This window comes from Mesoplodon densirostris, chromosome 4 (assembly GCF_025265405.1).
Source record: "Mesoplodon densirostris isolate mMesDen1 chromosome 4, mMesDen1 primary haplotype, whole genome shotgun sequence".
Taxonomy (NCBI): domain Eukaryota; kingdom Metazoa; phylum Chordata; class Mammalia; order Artiodactyla; family Ziphiidae; genus Mesoplodon; species Mesoplodon densirostris.
The window spans coordinates 124,761,421-124,777,387 of record NC_082664.1 but is presented as its reverse complement, the minus strand read 5'-3'; the positions used below and the strand labels follow the sequence as shown (position 1 = coordinate 124,777,387).

The following is a 15,967-nucleotide window of genomic DNA, read 5'->3' as shown; positions in this document are numbered from 1 at the left end:
ATTTAATAATATAGAGAAATGTTTAACATATGTTGGTAAGTGAAAAAAAGTTACAAAATTATTCCAAGTGAATTATTCAATCCCATCTTAGGGATTGTACATCCACTCTTCAATTAGGTCTAGACTAAAAATTATGTATTGAATTATTTAAAATTTTAATAACCATATGTTTCTCCATATTTCTAGTAGCATTTTCTTCATACCAGCTGGGCTGGTTTCATTTCTGCCCATTTTTATTTAAGTTCTTATTCTTTTTTTATGAATGTTTTTCTTTCCTTTCCTTCTTTGAGAATTCTAAATATGCTTAATGTCTATTATTTTCACTTCTTACAAAATGAATTCCCCCTACTATTGGTTTGATTGGCTGTCTTCTTTGCAGTCATTCTTTTGAGGTCTTTTGGAATACCAGCTTGTTGACTCATCTTGAATGGTGTGTGTGTGTACGTGTGTGTGTTGTGTTGTGTTTGTGTTCAACCCTTCTCTAGAAGTTCTGCGTTGCTTCCACCCAGCTTCCTGGTCCCCTCAGTTCAATATTAGCCTTACCTTGGTGGCCTGGGGCTCCCATCCAGGGAGAGCTGAGGATGCCATGGGTCCAGTCACCAAGCAGCAGTTGTTGTGGTCCAGCTCTTGGCTAGGAGGCTAAGTACAAAATATAAATCACAGTCCCAGGCAATGGTCAGACACAGCTTTTTCCAGCCCTCTCCCATAAGCAGGGGCATGGCATGTTTCTGCTTCATCTCTGGTCAACAGAGATGTTTATCTTATTTGAGATCAGTTGGTCTTTTAAACTAAAAAAAAAATTTTTTTATCTATCATTGCTTTGTGTGTGGTACAGATGAGGGGGCCTCAAAGAGTGAATGTAATACCATCTTAACCAGAAGTCCCAAGTCTCAGCTTCTTACTTTTCTGACTCTGGCTTGTGGCTATGAAGAAGTGTCATTAGCAATTATGCCCACCTTTTGCTAACTGCTTTGCTTACTCCACTCCCAATTTTCCCCAGGTACTTGGGTGTCTCACATGTGCTCACGAGCCAGCCTGCTCAAATCCCACCAATCTGGTGCTCCTGGAGCTGTCTACTACCTGGCAGCCCTCCTACTGGCTGTACTGCCCTAGCACCTCCCAGTAGAAGGGTGATCTCCTGGACTTCCAAACATTCAAGACCCCCGAGTCCAAACAGTACTGGAGTCTCCTGCCGTCCCTGCAAAGAATTCCCTGCCTTCCCTATCTCTTCAGAGAACTCAGACCAGAGTTCAAGGGCAGAGCTGAAGAACAGACCCGTGCTTCCCTCTCCTTCTTCCCAGGTTTCACCCCCAAGCCCTCCACTTACAATGTTCTCCTCAGTGGTCCCTTTCACACAGGTGACACTGATCTCTAGGAGACAGCAGTGAGCGGTCCTGAGAGAGATCTTAGTTCCCCTGCCCAGGAATTGAACCTGGGTAGCCTGGATGAAAACCAGGAATCCAAGCCAGTTAGTCCACCAGGGTCTAGAGGCTAGAAGCAAAGTGCCTCTGTCTCTCCCCCATTGAAATCAAGAATGTTTCAAGGAGGCAAAAACTGCAAAATAGGTACAAAGTTTATTACCAGAGACAGCCCAATGTATGGGAGAGCACACAGAGAAAGAGTGTATTTATTTAAGTCAGAAGCAAGGCAGAAATACACACCCAGGGAGAAAGGGTATAGCTGTCCTTCCTAATGAGGAGGAGCGCAGGAAAGAGGTGATTTAAATCACTTACATAGGACAGTTCTTCCTGGTCTTTGTTTACCTCTGGCCAATTATCTGGTTTCTTTTTCCACACCTGACCTGCCCAGGACCCTCCCCAACACGCCTGCCAACTTTTTGCTAAGATGGATCCCACCGCAGAGGCCTGTGGCGGTATGTCCCACACCTATTATGGGGTGGAGCCCCCTCCCTTTTTGACCCCCAAGGAGCCTTCCCGCCCATGTGCAGACAGGGAAGTTTTCCTTGACCTCAGGAGTGGTCATCTTATCTCTTTACTTCAGCAGAGCTCATCTTCTGCCACTAGCTTTGTCCTTGGAGCATCTGGATGAGAGCAAAGCTTCAGTTTTCCTCCACTTGACACATACCAGCTGTCCAGCCCAGGGACCCATTTATCTCCTACCTCAAAACCAGCTCACGTGAATGAGTCCATCAAACACAACCCCCCTCTGAATCCCAGGCTGGGCTACCTTCTGCATGTGACTAGAAATAAATGCTCAACATTAGCAGTGATTTTATTTGGGTAGGTAGATTATAGTGATTTTTTAAAAAATCTTTTTTAAAGTATGTGTGTGCTTTTAGGTATTTTTCTAATTCTCTACAGTTAATGTTTATAATTTTGTAATCATGCAACAATATTATTGGGGACATTTCGGTTTCTTCCATGTCCTGGCGATTGTAAATAGTGCTGCAATGAATATTGTGGTATGTGTATCTTTTTGAATTATGGTTTTCTCAGGGTATATGCCCAGTAGTGGGATTGCTGGGTCATATGGTAGTTCTATTTTTAGTTTTTTAAGGAATCTCCATATTGTTCTCCATAGTGGCTGTATCAATTTACATTCCCACAAACAGTGCAGGAGGGTTCCCTTTTCTCCACACCCTCTCCAGCATGTATTGTTTGTAGATTTTTTGATGATGACCACTCTGACCTGTGTGAGGTGATATCTCATTGTAGTTTTGATTTGCATTTCTCTAATAATTAGTGATGTTGAGTAGCTTTTCATGTGCTTCTTGGCCATCTGTATGTCTTCTATGGAGAAATATCTGTTTAGGTTTTCTGCCCATTTTTGGATTGGGTTGTTTGTTTTTTTAATACTGAGCTGCATGAGCTGTTTATATATTTTGGAGATTACTCCTTTGCCTGATGATTCATTTGAAAATATATTCTCCCATTCTGAGGGTTGTCTTTTCATCTTGTTTAGGGTTTCCTTTGCTGTGCAAAAGCTTTTAAGTTTCATTAGGTCCCATTTGTTTATTTTTATTTCCATTACTCTAGGAGGTGGATCAAGAAAGATCTTGCTGTGAGTTATGTCAAAGAGTGTTCTTCCTATGTTTTCCTCTAAGAGTTTTATAGTGTCCAGTCTTACGTTTAGGTCTCTAATCCATTTTGAGTTTATTTTTGTGTATGGCGTTAGCGAGTGTTCTAATTTCATTCTTTTACATGTAGCTGTCCAGTTTTCCCAGCACCACTTATTGAAGAGGCTGTCTTTTCTCCATTGTATAACCTTGCCTCCTTTGTCATAGATTAGTTGACCATAGGTGTGTGTGGGTTTATCTCTGGGCTTCCTATCCTGTTCCATTGATCTATATTTCTGTTTTTGTGCCAGTACCATATTGTCTTGATGACTGTAGCTTTGTAGTACAGTCTGAAGTCAGGGAGTCTGATTCCTCCAGCTCCGTTTTTTTCCCTCAAGACTGCTTTGGCTATTCGGGGTCTTTTATGTCTCCATACAAATTTAAAGATTTTTTGTTCTAGTTCTGTAAAAAATGCCATTGGTAATTTGATAGGGATTGCATTGAATCTGTACATTGCTTTGGACAGTATAGTCACTTTCGCAATATTGATTCTTTCAATCCAAGAAAATGGTATATCTCTCCATCTGTTGGTATCATCTTTAATTTCTTTCATCAGTGTCTTATAGTTTAATGCATACAGGTCTTTTGTCTCCCTAGGTAGGTTTATTCCTAGGTATTTTATTCTTTTTGTTGCAATGGTAAATGGGAGTGTTTCCTTAAATTCTCTTTCAGATTTTTCATCATTAGTGTATAGGAATGCAAGAGATTTCTGTGCATTAATTTTGTATCCTGCAACTTTACCAAATTCATTGATTAGCTCTAGTAGTTTTCTGGTGGCATCTTTAGGATTTTCTATGTATAGTATCATGTCATCTGTGAACAGTGAGAGTTTTACTTCTTCTTTTCCAATTTGGATTCCTTTTATTTCTTTTCCTTCTCTGATTGCCGTGGCTAGGACTTCCAAAACTATGTTGAATAATAGTGGTGAGAGTGGGCAACCTTGTCTTGTTCCTGATCTTAGAGGAAATGCTTTCAGTTTTTCACCATGGAGAATGATGTTTGCTGTGGGTTTGTCATATATGGCCTTTATTATGGTGAAGTAGGTTCCCTGTATGCCCACTTTCTTGAGAGTTTTTATCATAAATGGGTGTTGAATTTTGTCAAAAGCTTTTTCTGCATCTATTGAGATGATCATACGGTTTTTATTCTTCAATTTGTTAATATGGTGTATCACATTGATTGATTTGCATATATTGAAGTATCCTTGCATCTCTGGGATAAATCCCACTTGATCATGGTATATGATCCTTTTAATATGTTGTTGGATTTTGTTTGCTAGTATTTTGTTGAGGATTTTTGCATCTATAATCATGAGTGATATTGGTCTTTAATTTTCTTTTTTTGTAGTATCTTTGTCTGGTTTTGGTGTCAGGGTGATGGTGGCCTCATAGTATGAGCTTGGGAGTTTTCCTTCCTCTGCAATTTTTTGTAAGAGTTTGAAAAGGAAGGGTGTTAGCTCATCTCTAAATGTTTGATAGAATTCACCTGTGAAGCCATCTGGTCCTGGACTTTTGTTTGTTGGAAGATTTTTAATCACAGTTTCAATTTCATTACTTGTGATTGGTCTGTTCATATTTTCTATTCCTGGTTCAGTCTTGGAAGGTTATACCTTTTTAAGAATTTGTCCATTTCTTCCAGGTCATCCATTTTATTGGCAGAGAGTTGCTTGTAGTAGTCTCTTAGGATGCATTGTATTTTTGCAGTGTCTGTTGTAACTTCTCCTTTTTCATTTCTAATTTTATTGATTTGAGTCTTCTCCCTCTTTTTCTTGATGAGTCTGGCTAATGGTTTATCAATATTGTTTATCTTCTCAGAGAACCAGCTTTTAGTTTTATTGATCTTTGCTATTTTTTTCTTTGTTTCTATTTCATTTATTTCTGCTCTGATCTTTATGATTTCTTTCCTTCTGCTAACTTTGGGTTTTGTTTTTTCTTTTTTCTCTAGTTCCTTTAGGTGTAATGTTAGATTGTTTATTTGAGATTTTTCTTGTTTCTTGAGGTAGGCTTGTATGGCTATAAACGTCCCTCTTAGAACTGCTTTTGATGCATCCCATAGGTTTTGGATCATCGTGTTTTCATTGTCATTTGTCTCTAGGTATTTTTTGATTTCCTCTTTGATTTCTTCAGTGATCTCTTCGTTATTTAGTAATGTATTGTTTAGCCTCCATGTGTTTGTGTTTTTTACGTTTTTTTCCCCCTGTAATTGATTTCTAATCTCATAGTGTTGTGGTCAGAAAAGATGCTTGATATGATTTCAGTTTTCTTAAATTTACTGAGGCTTGATTTGTGACCCAAGATGTGATCTATCCTGGAGAATGTTCCATGCACACTTGAGAAGAAAGTGTAATCTGTTGTTTTCGGATGGAATGTCCTATAAATATCAATTAAATGTATCTGGTCTACTGTGTCATTAAAGCTTCTGTTTCCTTATTTATTTTCATTTTGGATGATCTGTCCATTGGTGTAAGTGAGGTGTTAAAGTCCCCCACTATTACTGTGTTACTGTTGATATCCTCTTTTATAGCTATTAGCAGTTGCCTTATGTATTGAGGTGCTCCTATGTTGGGTGCATATATATTTATAATTGTTATATCTTCTTCTTGGATTGATCCCTTGATCATTATGTAGTGTCCTTCCTTGTCTCTTGTAACATTCTTTAAAGTCTATTTTATCTGATATGAGTATTGCTACTCCAGCTTTCTTTTGATTTCCATTTGCATGGAATATCTTTTTCCATCTCCTCGCTTTCAGTCTGTATGTGTCCTAAGGTCTGAAGTGGGTCTCTTGTAGGCACCATATAGATGGGTCTTGTTTTCGTATCCATTCAGCAAGCCTGTGTCTTTTGTTTGGAGCATTTAATCCATTCACATTTAAGGTAATTATTGATATGTATGTTCCAATTACCATTTTCTTAATTTTGGGGGGTTTGTTTATGTAGGTCCTTTTCTTCTCTTGTGTTTCCCACTTACAGAAGTTCCTTTAGCATTTGTTGTAGAGCTGGTTTGGTGGTGCTGACTTCTCTTAGCTTTTGCTTGTCTGTAAAGCTTTTGATTTCTCCATCAAATCTGAATGAGATCCTTGCTGGGTAGAGTAATCTTGGTTGTAAGTTCTTTCCTTTCATCACTTTAAGTATATCATGCCACTCCCTTCTGGCTTGTAGAGTTTCTGCTGAGAAATCAGCTGTTAACCTTATGGGAGTTCCCTTTTATGTTATTTGTCATTTTTCCCTTGCTGCTTTCAATAATTTTTCTTTGTCTTTAATTTTTGCCAATTTGATTACTATGTGTCTGGCATGTTTCTCCTGGGGTTTATCCTGTATGGGACTCTCTGTGCTTCTGGAACTTGGGTAGCTATTTCCTTTCCCATGTTAGGGAAATTTTTGACTATAATCTCTTCAAATATTTTCTCAGGTCCTTTCTCTCTCTCTTCTCCTTCTGGGACCCCTATAATGTGAATGTTTTTGCGTTTAATGTTGTCCCAGAGGTCTCTTAGGCTGTCTTCATTTCTTTTCATTCTTTTTTCTTTATTCTGTTCCACAGCAGTGAATTCCGCCATTCTGTCTTCCAGGTCACTTATCCATTCTTCTGCCTCAGTTTTTCTGCTACTGATTCCTTCTAGTGCATTTTTCATTTCAGTTATTGTATTGTTCATCTCTGTTTGTTTGTTCTTTAATTCTTCTATATCTTTGTTAAGCATTTCTTGCATCTTCTTGATCCTTACCTCCATTCTTCTTCTGAGGTCCTGGGTCATCTTCCCTATCATTATTCTGAATTATTTTTCTGGAAGGTTGCTTATCTCCATTTAATTGTTTTTCTGGGGTTTTATCTTGTTCCTTCATCTGGGACATCATACTCTGACTTTTCATTTTGTCTCTTTCTGTGATTGTGGTTTTCATTCCACAGCCTGCAGGATTTTAGTTCTTCTTGCTTCTGCTGTCTTCCCTTTGGTGGATGAGGCTATCTAAGAGGCTTGTGCAAGCTTCCTGATGGGAGGGACTGCCTGACATTATTTTAAATGGTTGACATTTAACCCCCTTTCTAATTTCTTAAGTGATTATTGGTCTGTTCAGGTGGTTACTTCTTGAAATTAATTCATGTCTCTAAGTTCACCAAGCATTTGCACACAATACTCTTATATTTCTGTAGCCCTTCCCTTTTCTTGATTCTATTGCCTTTCTCAATATTAATGTTATATTGTTTCACTTTTTTTCTTTAATCATGCTTTTCACTTGGTATTTTCAAAGAAGCAAATTGTTTTTTTCACTATATTGAGGCATAATTGACATACAGTAATTTAAATGAACAATTTGATGAGTATTGACATATGCATGCATCTGTAAAACCATCGTCATAATTAAAATCAATTTACCATTTTGACCTGTTTTAGCTTTTTAGTTCCTTAATTTCAGATCTTATATTTAAGAATCTCTCCTTCTATTTGTGTATGCGTGTATTTTATTCTTTTTCTAGTTACTTAAATGGAAGCTAGCTCATTTATTTTATTTTATTTTTTAAAGGTTATACTCCACTTATAGTTATTATAAAATATTGGCTACCTTCCCTGTGTTGTACAATATATCCTTGTAGCTTATTTTATACATAATAGTTTGTACCTCTTAATCCCTTACCTCTATCTCTCCTCTCTCCCTGTCCTCTCCCTACTGGTAACCACTAGTTTGTTCTCTATATCTGTGGGTCTGTTTCTTTTCTGTTATGTTCACTAGTATGTTTTATTTTTCAGATTCCACATATAAGTGATATTATAAAGTATTTGTCTTTCTCTGATTGATTTCACTTTAGCTCATTTATTTTTAATCTTTATTTATAAATACAGTTAATTTTCATTTTTCATGATAGTTGTTTTCTATAAAGTCACCACAAACCCTGAATGAGGAAATTCTGAACCTTTACTCCTAGGGAAAATAAATACAGGGTTTGGTTACTGCCAGCCTATGGGCACAAATTTTTCAAATAATAATCAATACATAATTTTGTTTTATGTGTGTTTCTGTTTAAAGACTCCTTTAAAAGCAGAAATTGTTGATTCGTTAACATAGACCTTATGGTCAACAGCACTAGAACTCATGTCCAAACAAAGCTTATCTAACACATGTAATTTCTCCATAAGGCAGATCACAGCCTTTTTGTGCTTAGGAACACTGGACAGTACTTCAGCATTACTCCTGGGGGCCATTTTAAAGAGCAAAATCACCAATGAAGAGCACAAGAATGTGAAACACACAGCACTAAATAGATCTTGGGAAGGACATTTGTTTACAGTCTGAGAGCTGAGACAAGTAGGCAGATCATTGCTATGTTTGACCTCAGGTGGGAACATGCACATCAGTAGACTCAAATGTATTCCCACTTTACCCATGTCCACAATGACTTCAAAAATGCTGCAAGTATTGATTTGAAGGTTACAAATAAATTTTAGCAAGTAGGTGAATTCGCAATTGTGGAATCTGCAAATAATGAAGATTGATTGTAGCTAAATCATTTAAGGTTATATTAAACTCATGGGATACAGACGAAAGCCATTCTCACAGAGGAAATTTATAGAATAAAATGCTACAAATTCTCACTTATTGACTCAATTTTGTATTGCTGGGTCCTGATGCCACAGAAAGTGCTGTCCTCGTTTCATCACTAACCTCTGTTCCGATCACAGTATAGCTAGCCCATCTGTGAGGGTTTTAGATGGCTGATGCCCTTGTGACATTGTAGAATATGCCCTGGACCTGGAGAGTCAAGCCCTGAGGCCTCAGTCCTGGCATGGCTTGTACCTGAAGTGTTCAGGCAGAGGGTGGAGGCTCTGGGGCGTGATGGAAAAAGCACTGGCCTCAGAGTTGAGCTCTGTCTCTAACCTGCTGAATAAATTCTGCTAAGTAACTCAAGCGCTCTGAGCCTGTTTCCTCTCTGTAAAATATCATAGGGAGGAAATAGGCTCAGAGAAGTTGAATATTTTACATTTGGTAACAGAGACCAGAGGAAATAGTGCGTGGGAAGGATTTTGAAAACAGTAAAGAGCCATGAAAATGTGAGGTGGGACAGTCACTGTCATTGTATTAATAGCACCCCTGGAGCAGGCCATTCTCTGACCACAGTCTGGGGTCCATCTCACTGGGGCCCTGTCATTCCAGAAGCTAAAGAGACTTAAGCCTGGACCGGCCAATGCCAGATGGAAGGAAGAAGCGGGGACTTAGAGACGTAAAGAAGCAGGTGTGGGGAAGCACTGCTTCCGCCCTGAAGCTGGTTCAACCCCATGGGAGGTCCGAGGCCCTAATTGGGGGAAGACAGAAGTCCTGGGGCCATCATGAGTCCTCCTGAGTCCTTGGCCACCTCAAACCAACAAACCTGTCTCTTTTGTCTGCCAGCACTGTGAGTGCCGAGGAGGACGCCAAGTGGCTTCAGTGGGTGACACACCAGTTTGAGACCATTGCAGGAGAAAACAGGGAAATCAACCTGCAAGATCTCAAAAGAGCCCTGAATGTGAAAGAGGCAAGTGTCAACTCCAGAAATGGGGACCCTGCACTCATATTTTGTAGAGGAAGAGTAATCTGCTTTGCAGGACACAGTACCTCACAAGGAGGGAAACGTTGCTCCCTGGGTTTCTCTGGGCTTGAGGCTCCACTTCTAAGCAGGGCCAGAGGATGTTTCTGTCTCTGCTACTGGGGTCCTTCCTTCCCTCATGGTAGCCATGGCCTCCTGGGGTCTTTCAAACAACACGTGAAGTTGGAAATCAGTAGCTTGTCAAATCTTAAGAAACATTATTGCCCTCACAGTTACTGCTAGCCTCACGGGCAAAGGTGATGCTATGACTTAAGCCTCCTGCCACAAAATAAACTTTTCCATGATTTGTATCCATTAAAGGCCCATTTGCACGGCCACGCCATCCCCAGTCCTCTCTCTTGGTTTCATAGGTCCTCTGCCCATCCCCATAACAGCCTGCATGCCCGACAAACAGCGGAGACGTTAGCAGAGAGGCGGAAGGAGTGAGTCTCGCCCCAGGTGTCCTCTGGGCTGGCATCTCATGGTGGCCTGTGTCCTCGATGGGTGCAAGCCAATGAGCACTTGAATGCCCCTGTTTTGATGGGAGAGCCCCTCATTTGCTGGTAACGGAGATACTACTTAGAACTCTAAATGCTCTGCCTCCTTTCATAGTTAATATGGGGAAGGAAAGAAAGATCTTCTGCCTAACAGGGGCTGTGAAATATCTTAAGATAAAGCCATTTGGGATGGTAGAGAGTGATAAAGGCCTTACTCGAGGGACCGAGGGGAAAAAGAGTGAAGCCAAGGCGGGGCTGGACTGCCTACAGTAGACTTCCTGCTTCTGAACTGAGGTCAGACACCAAAGCCCTTAGGCTCCTCTCCCTGCCTCAAGGGGAGCCTCCAGGCCTGGCATATCTGTGACACTGACCCAGCCTGTTTTCTTAATTTCTGTGTTTCCAGTGCCTAACACAGACCTGGAAAACAGAGGCTGCACAGACATGATTGTTGAATGAATGAATGGATGAATGATGAATGGAGTGAGTAAATCGGCAATTGAGAACAGGTGCTGTTCAGAACAAGTCTACGTTAAGAACACTTAAATGTAGGCTGTAGGCAGCCCAAACAACAGGTAAAGGCAAAGACACAGGTACTCAAGTGGCATCTATTTTCTAAGTCCTTCCTGGCTTCACTATCCCTTGGGGTGACCCCAAGGGGAATGAGACAGGACCTGGGAGGAGCCTTTGAGGGACCCTCGATCTGACCCTTTTCCCATGTTGAGTAAGGGGCCACCAGAGGTCTGGACTGCAAGGCTGATGGGGGCGATGGACTGTGGGGACGGAGAGCCTATGCAAATTACCAGGCCCAGGGGCCAGAAGGGGGCCAGAGGCCCAGACAGAAGCCCATCCTCTCTACAGCTGAACAGTTCTCTCACCAGACCCCGAACTTGCTCTCAGCTGGCCAGATGGGCCATGGACACTGTCCCCTGGTGTGGCCTCGTGGGCAGATCACACACTGTGTTCAGGCACCTGGGTCCTCCCTGATTCCCACCACCCCACAGTGTGTACACACACACACGCAGATGCAGTGAATGAATTCAAAGCCTGGGCCCTGTGGCCATACTTGTGCCCGTCTCCCGCCCCCTTCTGGTCACAGTCCTTCTTTGCCAAGAGATTCTTCATTCTGTTTGACTCGGATGGAAGTGGCACCATCACGTTTCAGGAGCTGCAGGAGGTGTGGACCCTGCTCATCCACGGCATGTTGACGGTAAAGGCCCTTTGTGAGGTGGGGGGCAGGACTCAGTAGGGGGGACAAAGGGAATCGGCCTATCTCAGTGATTGCCCAGCATGGGGCTGTTTTCTCCAGGTGAGGCTGACAGCTCTCTCTCTCTGTCTCACTGTGGGTTCCCTGCCCTGTCTCTGGTCTCTGCTTCCCTTTTGTTGGGGGAGAAGGTGGGTCCCTGGCAGGGAGACAAATGCCCTTGATTCAACTCAGCAGAAGCCAGAACTTTCCTTTGTTCTTTTGTATGTTTAAAAAAAGAAATTGTTTTATTGCTTTTTAATAATCATCATAATAGCCCACTATGACAAAAATCACCCATAACATTTTTCTATACTCTCTTCTGATAACATACACTCACTATCCACTTTTTTTAAAAAAACAAAATGGGATTATACTATACACACTGCTTTTTTTCACTAAACAATATAAACAATTGTTCATGTAAGACTATTGCTTTATAATATCATTTTTATTGTAGTAAAATATACATAATATTAAATTTACCACTTTAACCAATTTTTAAGTGTATAGTTCAGAAGCATCAAGTAAATTCACATTGTTGGGCAACCATCACCACTATCCATCTCCAGAACTTTTTCATTCTTCCAAACTGACACTGTACCAACTAATCATAACTCCCTATTCCCCCTCCTCCAAGAATTTGACTACTGTAGGTAAATTATATAAGTGAAATTATATAATAGTTGTCCTTTTGTAACTAGCTTATTTCACTTAGCATAATGTGCTCAAGTTTCACCCATGTTGTACCATATGACAGGCTTTCATTCTTTTTTAAGACTGAATATTATCCATTGTATGTATATAACACATTTTGTTTATCCATTCATTTTTCAGTGGACACTTGGGTTGCTTCCATCTCTTGGCTATTATGAATAATGCTGCTATAAATATGGGTGTACAAATATCTCTTCAAGACCCTGCTTTCAATTCTTTTGGGCATATACCCAGAAGTGGAATTACTGGATCATAGGGTAATTCTTTTTATTGAGGAACTGCCATACTCTTTTTCTACAGTGGTTATGCCATTTTACATTCACACCAGCAATGCATAAGGGTTCCAATTTCTCCAACACTTGTTATTTTCTGTTTTTTTGATAATAGCCATCCCAATGGGTGTGAAGTGGTAACTCAATGTTGTTATAGCCTCATCTGTAGTGGCTGCATCATATTCCACTGTATGTCTGTGTCCTATGTTCCATGCAGCACAGCCTAATAGTTAAGATCTCTGATTCTTTTCTTTTTTTTTTTGTAAAATTAACTTTGTTGAAATATTTAATACAATATTTTGAGTTGAGTTCAATGAGCTTTGACAAATTCATACATCTGTATAAACCACAACCACTGCAATCAAGAAAGAAAACATATTTATTAGCCTGAAATGTTCCCTCCCCTTTTGCTATCAATGTCTCCCACTCCACCACTTTCTATGACCATACCATTTCTAGAATTTCAAATAAATAGAATCATCTAGTATATACTCTAAGGTCTCTGATTCTGAGGCCAGGTTACCCAGGTTCAAATCTCAGCTCCACCAGTTATTAATCATGTGACCCTGGGCAAGTTACTTAACTTCTCCCTGCTTTAATTTCTTCACGTGTCACATAAAAATAATGACCATAATAATAGCACATACTCGTGAGGTTGCTAGGAGGATTAAATTAGTTAACTTATGTAAACTCAGTAAAGTGCCTAGTTTGGGGTACCATGTTTACAGGTGTCAGCTATTATTTATTACTATTTACTCAAACCCCATTTCCAAAAGGGAGAATTTCATTGTTCCCCCCTCCGTTTTTTGGCATTGTAAGTGACACTGCAATGACCTTCATTCTTCGGCAACTTTGTGGCTTAAAGGGTGTCTAAAGACCCAGAATCATCAAAGGAAGGGAGGCTGAAGTGGGAAAAAGGCACCCAGTGAGACTGGGGTAGTTGGTGAGGCCAGACGGGGCAGGCCCCAGGGGCCATGGTTTGGAGTCTCAGTACAACGAGCAATGGGGATCCATTGAAGAGCATTGAGCAGGGGAGTCACAGGGCTGGATATGCATCCTGAAAACTCAACCCAGCTGCAGATTTGCTCCTGGGCAAGGCCCTCTGGCCTATGGGGTTTCTCTATCTCCCATTCCTGCCTGACAGTCTAGCCAGACCTCATTCTTGGAACCCACTTCCCAAGTTGACCCACACCACCACCACTACATGGGCAGTTGACTGACCCTGCTTCCTGAGCATCTTCCTCAGACCCCACCCCAATCTCCATGGGACCCTCTTCACTGACTGCTTTCTGACCACCAAGCTTGGCCCACACCTGGGGCTTATCAACAACCTCAGATGGAGAGGTTGGCCTGTGACAGGAGGAAGCAGCACACTCACCTCCTCCTTGCAGACAGAGGTGGGGAAGAAGACAGCAGGTGAGAGGAGGTTTGTAGTTTCAAGGCAGGAACTAGAGGGCACTCGCTTCCAGGGGTTCCAGTTTTCTCTGAGAGCCAGGCAGGGACTAGATGGGCATGGAGGTGAGAAGTGGTCTCGGCAGACAGCGGGACCGTGACCTTGCTAGAGAAGCATGAGATGACTGCGGGCAAGTTGAAGGCCTTGCCATGGCTGGGATCAGACCCTTCCTGCTCTCTTGGGTGCTTTTCTTCAGCAATGTTCACTTAGCTGCCCTGGTGCAGGAAAGGAGAAAACAGGTACTTGGATTCACCTAGGGATGAGATATTTTTAGGGTCAGTGCAATAGAAGGACAGAGGGATAAGGAATAAAAATGTGCACAACAATAATTGTGAAGGAGAACCCTGGATTTGAAATTGGCTAAGGAGAGTATAAAGCTGAATGGGTGAGAGGGTGTGAAGGGGGCGGGGAGGGATGGGCGCTCTGGATGTGGTCAGAGCGCCCACAGGCTGTTGTGAACCCCTGTGTGATTTTGGCTATAAAAAGAAGGCCTGTTATCACTCTGCAGGGACTTTGGAAGTCCAAACCGAGGAAGTATTTCTTTTAAAAGGGACTTAAAGACTTCCATAGCCCTTTCCAATTGGGTGGCAAAGGGTTCAACCCATCCTGTGCAATAGTTGGTCTTGGGGGGACCCCCTCTTTCCAGGTTTGAAGAAGAACTTGATCCCCGGGGTTTATTTGTGAAGGAACTGCTCCTTCCTCTGTATTTTTAGTGGGAGCTGGCAGCGTCTTGTGGGCATAGTCCTGGATTACCTTCTGAACTTGTCCTAGATTAATAATATATCTCAGGGCCTGGTTCATGTCCTCATCCAGTAGAATGTCAGTAGTAAGAAAAGGCCTCCCATAGGTCATTTCAAATGGGCTAAGTCTCAGACCACTCCTGGGGGCTACACGGACCCTGAAGAGTGCAATAGGAAGCAAGTTGGCCCAGGGTGCATGAGTTTCTTGGCAGAGCTTTGCTAAGGTTTTCTTTAAAGTATGCTTCATGCTGGCTCTTGACTAGGAAAACTGAAGGGAGGTGTGGCTGGAGAGTGGCATATTAGACTCTGTACGTGATTACAGACTTTGACTTTGGCCCAAGTGATGATCACAATACCAATAAGACTTTTCATTTATATGCAACTACCGTCTTCCATATACCGCATTAAGTGCTTTATAATTAATTATCTATTATCCTTGAACCAATTCTGAAAGGGAGGAATAATTAGCCCCATTTTAGAGATGAGCAAAGTAAGGTGCAATACTCTAAGGGACTTATAGCCCACCATCACACAGTAAGGGGCAGAAGCATGTTGCTACCTCAGGTGTGTCTATATCCAAAACAGGCCAAGAAATCACTAATCACGAGTCCTACTGCTCATGAAGAATGAAAATATATACAGGAAAAAAAAGTGCCCCAGATTCCATCTCTGTTGGTACAGTAGTTTCTCTGATTGGTTCTAGGACCCCAGTGGATACCAAAATCCGTGTATGCTCAAGTCCCTTAGATAAAAGGGAGTCATACAGTCGGCCCTCAGTATCCGTGTGTTCCACATCCACCGATTCAATCAACCGCAGGTGGTATCCCCGGATGCAGAACGCAACCTTTCGGAGGGTCGACAGTACTTCTGGCTTCCTTTTCACATCACTCTTAGCCACTCATGTTCACATAAGGCCACAAGGCTGGACTTGAGGGCCCAGCTGCAGCCTCTCAGGACAACATGGATGAGCAAATTTTGCTACAAGTCGGGGAACAACAGGGAACTTCTTCACCACCACCTCATATACAGTTCGCCTCTGGATAATTGAAGCTCTGGGCACGTAGCTCCTTATAGATTAAGTAAGCAAGTGTATCTTCTGGGCAGATGATCTTGGAAGTTGAGTGGTACTTAGAGAGGAGGCTGCAGATTCTGGAGGAAGGCATGCACTGAATCCAAAGATTCTCCATGCTTGGGGAAATGTTCACCTCTGTTGAGCTCGGCAGTAGGGAGCCATGGAAGGTTTGTGAGCGGAAGGTGCCATATGTCCTTCGATTGCCTGGTCTATGCTCCTAAAGAGAGTTGGTTGGCAGAAAGATGAAGATGAACGAACCACTGATGCAATGGTTGTGCAAGACAGGGCGAGTCTGCAAGTACAGAGCGAGGTCTGGGGGCAGGCCCCCACTCGGCTTCATCCTCACTTGG

General features: G+C 41.8%; 1 protein-coding gene across 1 annotated transcript in view; it reads left to right on the top strand.

Moving 5' to 3' along the window:
• NOX5 (NADPH oxidase 5) overlaps nucleotides 1-15,967 on the top strand; it is a 50,046-nt gene that overhangs the window by 10,399 nt on the left and 23,680 nt on the right. Inside the window, 5 exon segments of the mRNA XM_060096111.1 lie at nucleotides 8,802-8,856; nucleotides 9,452-9,575; nucleotides 11,220-11,384; nucleotides 11,386-11,418; nucleotides 15,909-15,927. Of these exon segments, the coding sequence (XP_059952094.1) occupies nucleotides 8,802-8,856; nucleotides 9,452-9,575; nucleotides 11,220-11,384; nucleotides 11,386-11,418; nucleotides 15,909-15,927 (396 nt within the window).